The sequence below is a fragment of the Anguilla anguilla genome, chromosome 8 (genome assembly GCF_013347855.1).
Source record: "Anguilla anguilla isolate fAngAng1 chromosome 8, fAngAng1.pri, whole genome shotgun sequence".
In the NCBI taxonomy this organism is placed as follows: Eukaryota; Metazoa; Chordata; class Actinopteri; order Anguilliformes; family Anguillidae; genus Anguilla; species Anguilla anguilla.
The window spans coordinates 51,611,449-51,619,845 of record NC_049208.1 but is presented as its reverse complement, the minus strand read 5'-3'; the positions used below and the strand labels follow the sequence as shown (position 1 = coordinate 51,619,845).

The window sequence follows — 8,397 nt, the reverse complement described above, 5'->3', positions numbered from 1 at the left end:
CTGGGCTAAACGCTCTCCCTGGCTAAACGCTCTCCCTGGCTAAACGCTCGCCCGGGCTAAACGCTCTCCTGGGCTAAACGCTCTCCCTGGCTAAACGCTCTCCCTGGCTAAACGCTCTCCCAGGCTAAACGCTCACTCAGGCTAAATGCTCTCCTGGGCTAAACGCTCGCTCAGGCTAAACGCTCGCCCGGCTAAACGCTCTCCTGGGCTAAACGCTCTCCCTGGCTAAACGCTCGCTCAGGCTAAACGCTCTCCTGGGCTAAACGCTCTCCTGGGCTAAACGCTCTCCCAGGCTAAACGCTCTCCTGGGCTAAACGCTCGCTCAGGCTAAACGCTCGCCCGGCTAAATGCTCTCCTGGGCTAAACGCTCGCTCAGGCTAAACGCTCGCCCAGGCTAAACGCTCTCCTGGGCTAAACGCTCTCTCAGGCTAACCGCTCACCCAGGCTAAACGTTCGCCCAGGCTAAACGCTCGCCCAGGCTAAACGCTCACCCTGGCTAAACGCTCTCCCGGGCTAAACGCTCACCCAGGCTAAACGCTCACCCGGCTAAACGCTCGCTCAGGCTAAACGCTCGCCCTGGCTAAACGAGAGAGAGCTAGAGAGAGAGAGAGAGCGAGCCTGTCATCGCAGGGTCGCTTATTATGCGGTTCCACATCCAGTGCTCGCTGAGCATCCCCGGCGGTGGCAGCGGGGGGGGGGGGGGGGCTCTCGAATCTCATCGTCTCTCCGCCTCGCTGCAGCTTAATCTGCCCGAAAACCTCGAGGGGTCGGGAGGCAGCGTTCGGCGGGACGCTCGTTCCACGGCCCACGCTCCTCGAAGGCCAGCGGGGTCGGGCACTCCACTTTCCCCGACGGTGCAGCCGAATTAACCCGAGAGGGGCCACCCCGCGCACTGACCCTGCAGCTGAGCTCGCCGGTTATTACACACTCCACCTGCTCTGGGGCTCCAGGAGGAGGAGCACGGGGGAGAAACAGGGAGAGATACAGAGAGAGGAAGAGAGAGGGACAGAGAGAGACAGAGAGAGGGATAGTGAGAGGGAGGGAGAGAGAGACAGAGAGGGAGACAGAGAGATCAAGACAGAGAGAGACAGAGATAAAGAGGGGAAAAGAGAGAGACAGAGATAAAGAGAGGAAGGGAGAAAGACAGATATAAACAGAGGAAGAGAGAAAGACAGAGATAAACAGAGGAAAAGAGAGAGACAGAGATAGAGAGAGGAAGAGAGAGAGACTGAGAGAGATACACAGAGAGACAGGGAGAGGAAGAGAGAGAGAGACAGAGATTAAGAGAGGAAGAACAGGCTGTGGGGGGGGGGGGAATTGTAAAACAAGAGCAATGGACAGAAATACTGTTGGACAGATAGAGACAGAGCAGGCCTGTTAGTTCCCTTTGGCCAAGGCTGCCCAGCCCTGTTCCTGGAGATCTACCGTCCTGTAGGCTTTCATTTCAACCCTAATTTGGAACACCAGATGCTATTAATTAGCAGCACAAGGAGATCTATAGCTTCTGAATGAGGTGGGCTGTTAGGGTGACAGGGAAAGCCTACAGGACGGTCGATCTCGAGGAACAGGGCTGGGCAGCCTTGTCTTTGGCTGTGTGAGTAAAACCAATTAACCAGAGATCCAAATAACTAGCACTTGGACCACTGCTGCACAGACTCAGTGGGGGGCACATAACTGTATGAAAAATGTATTGCGTAGATGCAGAACACGTGATTTGTATTCTTAACCGCGAACAAGCTAGCCTCGACCCTTAACCCCTGATGAATATTCAGTTCAGTTCAGTTTCTATCCGTGTGGCACTTTTAATAGAGACGCTATCACAAAGGCACTCTACAGCAGCGGTGACCAACCCTGCTCCTGGAGATCTACCATCCTGTAGGTTTACACTCCAACCCTAACAGAGCGCAATTCATTCAACAGCTAGAGCAGGGCTACCCAACCCTGTTCCTGGAAATCTACCATCCTGCAGGTTTTCACTCCAACGCTAACAGAGCGCAATTCATTCAACAGCTAGAGATCTTGTTGAGCTACTAATTAGTAGAGTCAGGTGTGCCAAATTAGGGTTGAAATGAGAACCTGCAGGGCGGTAGATCTCCAGGACCAGGGTTGGTTACCACTGCTCTACAGAGAAAAAGCTGAATTGTTTTGGGTTTTTTTTTTTTGTTTGTTTTGGGAGGGGTGGTGACACCCCCTTACTCACCCCTCTGAAGCTGCTCAGGGCCTGCAGGTAGACGGCGTAGCTGCGGGCGGGGTCCAGCGGCGCGTTCCAGAACCCGTTGTAGGTGCGGTTGTCGCCCACGGTGAAGGGCGCGGCCTCGGGCAGGCCGCCGGGCGTCAGCTCCGCCGCGTAGTAGTGGGCGGAGCCCCGGGCCCGGGCCTCGCCGTGGGACGCGGGCGCGGGGAAGCACTCGGGGGGCGGCGCCAGCTCCCGCCGCGCCCTCCGGGAGCCCTCCTCGTCCTCCACCACCACCTGGTACGCGCTGAATGGTAAATGGACTGCATTTATAGAGCGCTTTATACATTTATATATCCAAAGCACTTTACAATTGATGCCTCTCATTCACACACACACTCACACGCCAACGGTGAAAGGCTGCCATGCAAGGTACCAATCAGCTCGTCGGGAGCAATTAGGGGTTAGGTGTCCTGCTCAGGGACACTTCGACACTCCCAGGACTGGGGATCGAACCGACAGCCCTCCGACTGCCAGACAACCGCTCTTATCTCCTGAGCTATGCTACGCGTTTCCTGAGCGCGAGGGCCTTTTTAAGGGGGGGGGGGTTCTGCAGGACGCTCGTCCATTCGTTCCATGCGCTCGCACCCCAAACCCCCAACCCCCCCCCTCCCCCTTCCCGTACCCAAAATACGACTGTTCCATCGGGGGGTCCCCTTACCTGACCGGGGCTCCCCTGCCCTGTGCTGGGCGGAGCAGCACGGTGATGGTGCTCTCCGATTCGCCCAGAACGGAAGGGGCGTCGCCGTAGTCAAAGCTGGGAGCTGGGGGGGGGCGGGGGGGGGGGGTGTTTGGGGGTAGGGGGGGTGGGGGAATAGAAGGCATTAGACCTCTCGTTTAGCACACCCGCTCATTTAATAGGCAGGAATCATTTTCCGCTCAAGGAACCGCTCAATATTCCGCCATTAAGTAAAAAGGGGCCCGAACACAGAGCTAAATTAAAAAGCCATCAAAGCAAACACAAAAGACGCCCGTTTAGCGGGTTCAGAGCTGCGAGACACGTCCTCCGCGCCCGCGATAAGGGATCCGGCTCCCCCGGCAGCGATATCAACAGTCAATTAGTCAGAGAGAAAGATGGCAAACAGTTTCCACCGGGAATCAGCCGCTGATGTATTAAAACAGACTCCAGAATTACGGTCGGACGGCCCGGCCTCTATTAAAAACAGAAGAATGAAACCGTCAGCCGGATCAATAAGTAGACACACAGCCGCACGCACACAGAGGCGGGCTAAAACACACACACACACACACACACACACAGAAACACACACGCAAGAACGCGCTCGCACACACTCACAGACACACACACGCAAGAACGCGCTCGCACACACTCACAGACACACACACGCAAGGACGCGCTCGCACACACTCACAGACACACACACGCAAGGATGCGCTTGCACACACTCACAGACACACACACATGCAAGGATGCGCTCGCACACACTCACAGACACACACGCGCAAGGACGTGCTCACACATACACACAAACACACACACACAAAGATGAGATCGCACACACACAGAAACACACACGCAAGAACGCACTCGCACACACTCACAGACACACACACGCAAGGACGCGCTCGCACACACTCACAGACACACACACGCAAGGATGCGATCGCACACACTCACTGACACACACACACACAGAAACAAACACGTAAGGATGCGCCCGCACACACTCACAGACACACACGCAAGGATGCGCCCGCACACACTCACAGACACACACGCACACAGAAACACACACGCAAGGACGCGCTCGCACACACTCACAGACACACATGCGCGCACTCGCATGCATACCAGCGCATATTAAGACGCACACGCAGCTAACGCGCACACACTGCCTCTGGGTCTATTCAGGCTCGGAGCTAGCGTACACTAGCACAGGGAAGGGCAGCCTCTGGGTCTATTCAGGCGCAGAGCTAGCGTACACTAGCACAGGGAGGGGCAGCCTCTGGGTCTATTCAGGCGCAGAGCTAGCGTACACTAGCACAGGGAGGGGCAGCCTCTGGGTCTATTCAGGCGCGGAGCTAGCGTACACTAGCACAGGGAGGGGCAGCCTCTGGGTCTATTCAGGCGCGGAGCTAGCGTACACTAGCACAGGAAGGGGCAGCCTCTGGGTCTATTCAGGCGCGGAGCTAGCGTACACTAGCACAGGGAGGGGCAGCCTCTGGGTCTATTCAGGCGCAGAGCTAGCGTACACTAGCACAGGGAGGGGCAGCCTCTGGGTCTATTCAGGCGCAGAGCTAGCGTACACTAGCACAGGGAGGGGCAGCCTCTGGGTCTATTCAGGCGCAGAGCTAGCGTACACTAGCACAGGGACGGGCAGCCTCTGGGTCTATTCAGGCGCAGAGCTAGCGTACACTAGCACAGGGACGGGCAGCCTCTGGGTCTATTCAGGCGCAGAGCTAGCGTACACTAGCACAGGGACGGGCGGCCTCTGGGTCTATTCAGGCGCAGAGCTAGCGTACACTAGCACAGGGAGGGGCAGCCTCTGGGTCTATTCAGGCACAGAGCTAGCGTACACTAGCGCAGGGAGGGGCAGCCTCTGGGTCTATTCAGGCACAGAGCTAGCGTACACTAGCGCAGGGGGGGCAGCCTCTGGGTCTATTCAGGCGCAGAGCTAGCGTACACTAGCGCAGGGGGGGCAGCCTCTGGGTCTATTCAGGCTCGGAGCTAGCGTACACTAGCACAGGGAGGGGCAGCCTCTGGGTCTATTCAGGCACAGAGCTAGCATACACTAGCACAGGGAGGGGCAGCCTCTGGGCCTATTCAGGCACAGAGCTAGCGCTCGTTAGCGCTCGCTAGCGCCCGTTAGCGCTCGCTAGCGCACGGGGGCAGGAGCGGCGCTAATGAACGCCGCCGCGGCGTCTCTGTCGCCGTAACGAGACCCGGTCGCGGGGAAGAGCCGGGGCGTCCCGGGGAAGCGGTAAATAATCGGGACTTTGAGGTGGATCGCTACATGAAGGGCCCCTCTGTGTCCGTGGCCTAATTACAGCCCCGGGGGACAGAGGGCTTCTGTCTGAGGGAAGGGAGGAGGGGGGGGGGGGGGGGGGAGAGATAAGAGGCCCGCCTCAGCTGCTTAAGCGGCGGTAATTTCGCGAGTCCCTCCGCGTAAAGGCTTTTCCGCCAAGTAAACAGCGGCAGACCGAGGAGAGAGCGCTAATGAAGGATGAAGCCTCCCCGCCGCGTAACCTTCAGCAACAAAAAAAAAAACCCACGGCAAAATCTCTCCAGGCTCGCCGGCTTCTATCCGAGCGGGACCGGCGGAAAATAAAAAATATGCGCCCGCGCCGGTCCGGGCCTACCCAAATCAGCCGTGACCCGCCCCCCCCCCATCCGTCTAGGCCAGTGGTTCTCAAACTCGGCCCTGGGGGACCCCTGTGTATGCTGGTTTTCATTACAACCTCAACTGCAATCCCAGAATTTTTTTTTAACAAGCTGTTAATTTTTCATAATTAGGTGCTTTCCATGTTTTAGAGCAGGGGTCCCCAGTCTTATCCAGGAAGGGCCTGTGTGGGTGCGCACACGTGACTCTACTGAGGTGCTTAGCAAAGACTGTAGTGGTTTTTCAGTAGAATCAGGTGTGTGTGCACCCACACAAATGAACAGCTTGTTAAAATTATGGGATTGCAGTTGAGGTTGTAATGAAATCCAGCATCCCTGGTGCTCCCCCAGGACTGAGTTTTGAGGACCACCGATCAAGGCCGCGTGGGACGCACTCCGGAGCCCCGCCCCGTGACCTCACCGGAGATGTTGGTGGTGATCTCGGTGAGGGCGGTCAGGCCGAACCCCTTGGAGGTGCGGGCGCGCACGGAGACCAGGTAGGTGGTGCCCGGCTGCAGGCTGGAGAACATGTGGTAGGTCTCGTTGCGTTGCTTGGCGACGGTGCGACGGGGCCCCGGAACGTTGACGGTGGGGTCCGACGACTCGATGCTCTGGTAGCTGATCTGCAGGTGAACAGAGGAAGGGGGGGGGGGGGGGGGGGGGGGGGCGAGGCGATAGAAGTCCTTCCGTATGCATGGGGAAACTGTCCCGGACAAAATATCTGAATATCGCTGTCATTCTCTTGGAAGGGCAACGTCCTGTTCTCAAGGTCCCTCTCTACGGCTGTCGTTTCTCCCTCAACCCAATTCAATTCAATTCAAAGTGCTTTATTGCATGCATGACAAGATACAACTTACGTTGCCAAAGCACAGAAAAGAACATATAAAGAACATACACCATTGAACACATGAACACATATACGTGGACATACAGTTTACAGACATATGGGCTTACTTTCGTTCTCTCTCTTTCTCTCTCGGCTCAATAACAGTTCAGCAGCTATCTCTCTCTCGCTGTGGCAGGGGGCCAAACGTTTTTTTTTTTCGGGAAGATTTGTACGGCATCTTTTTTTCCGCCCCAACAGGAATTTCATTTGCTGCTCGGGCTCCAGACAGGTAGGGCCAGTTTTGGTTTATTATTCTGAATCTAATCCGGGAAAGAATTTCTTCGGGTTCTTTCATATTTACCGGGGAAGAGCAACCTGCAATCTCGACCCGCCGTTGATTGCGGCGTGAACGCAATCTTCCTTTCCCCGGCTAGCCAGGTCTGCTGGCGTCAGCCAATCTTTACGGCCAGACCAGGCACTCTGAGCCTATACCTCATCCGATGTTTTTCCGACTTTGTAACTTTTTCACCGAGTCTACTATGGTGTACTCTCCGGACTAAGCAATGGGCATTTCAGGGACTTGTAACAGGCATGAGGTCACCCTTTTTTTTTAGGTGCCCCTGGAGTTCAATGGCTCTTTCTGAGTGATGAGGGAGGGATGCTGGCCTAATCATTTCCTGCAAGCCTCGTTTCGTGCTGCGGTTGTCAGGACACACGATTTCTGCAGTAGCGATCATCAGCGCCTTGCTTGGAAAGCAGACTCAACACGGCACAATTAGTTCAGCCGCAGATTAGAACACGCCAGATTCCTAATTGGTAAATCTATTTGAATTAGCCTCTTAAATGTGTAGTACGCTTGCCCTGCTTGCTTGCTTGCTTGCTTGCTTGCTTGCTTGCTTGCTTGCTTGCTTGCTTGTTAGTTAGTTCACAGCCAGGTTGAAGCTGCACGTGGAGCTAAACTAATCCCAAGTACGTTTAATTTGCGCCGTATCCCATAATTTCCTGTTGCCGGGGTGAATCTGATCACTTCTACTTCCTGCAAAGGCCCAGGCCTCGCAGACCTCCCCAAGCGAATGTCTGAGTCCTACTGCAGCCGCCTGATTGGTAGGCAACTGAAGAGCCGCATTATCTACCATAGAGCGATTGCACCTCCTTATCAAATGAAGTGAGAACAGGGGTTTGCCGACTGTTCCGACGCTGTGGCCAATTCATTACAGAAAATGTTGGATTGTGTTGGGGTTCTCTCTCTCTCTCTCTCTCTCTCTCTCTCTCTTTATCTCTCTCACTCTCTTTATCTCTCTCTGACTCACTCTCTTTCTCTCTCTCTCTCTCTCCATCTGTACAAGAAGAGGGAGATTTGACTCTTTCCGATGAGAACCTTTTTCGTTTTTTATGCATTATAAACCGATGCTTGTACTGGTGACAGTTAATATAGGCGTTTATCAAATTCAAATTGTCTCTCTCACGCTCACTTTCTCGCTCTTCCTCTCTCACTCCCTCTCTTTCCCCCCCTCCCTTTTCTGTCTGTCTCTCTCTCTCTCTCTTCTTTACACACGAGCGCTCCATGAGGAGAACAGTGACAGGTTGAAGGAAAATGGATATCCGCACACTGGATTACAGCTCCCAATATTTTATTGACAAAAAAAGCATCATTGCCTGATGAAGACCCTATTCGGTTGAAACGTTGCTTTGCTTTTTAGTCAATAAAAATATTGGGAGCTGTAATCCAGTGTGCGGATATCCATTTTCCTTCAATCTTCACGTGTACTTTTATCCTGCACCTGGCCAAATAACTGGTTGGATGCACACAGTTACTCTACTGTGCTAGGACAATGACAGGCCCATACATTCAGGGTAACTGCAAAGACAGCATTTTACCAATGTCTCAGGGCTATAAACCAGTGCCACGTGGCACCCGGGAGAGGGCAAACCTGGCCTGTGCCCAGGCGGCATGACCGATGCCAGGGTGCGTAGGCCCCGTCGTCTGCCGGCACTTTA

The 8,397-nt window shown here is 54.9% G+C and overlaps 1 protein-coding gene across 4 annotated transcripts in view; it reads right to left on the bottom strand.

Annotated features, from left to right (window-relative positions):
- Positions 1-8,397, bottom strand: part of LOC118234509 (receptor-type tyrosine-protein phosphatase U-like) — a 135,210-nt gene that overhangs the window by 38,039 nt on the left and 88,774 nt on the right. For all 4 annotated transcript variants that reach the window (XM_035431088.1, XM_035431086.1, XM_035431089.1 and 1 more), the window contains 3 exons: positions 5,995-6,196; positions 2,895-2,997; positions 2,201-2,480 (listed from right to left, as the gene is read on the bottom strand). In XM_035431088.1, coding sequence (XP_035286979.1) covers positions 2,201-2,480; positions 2,895-2,997; positions 5,995-6,196 — 585 coding nt within the window. The remainder of the gene's footprint in view (positions 1-2,200; positions 2,481-2,894; positions 2,998-5,994; positions 6,197-8,397) is intronic.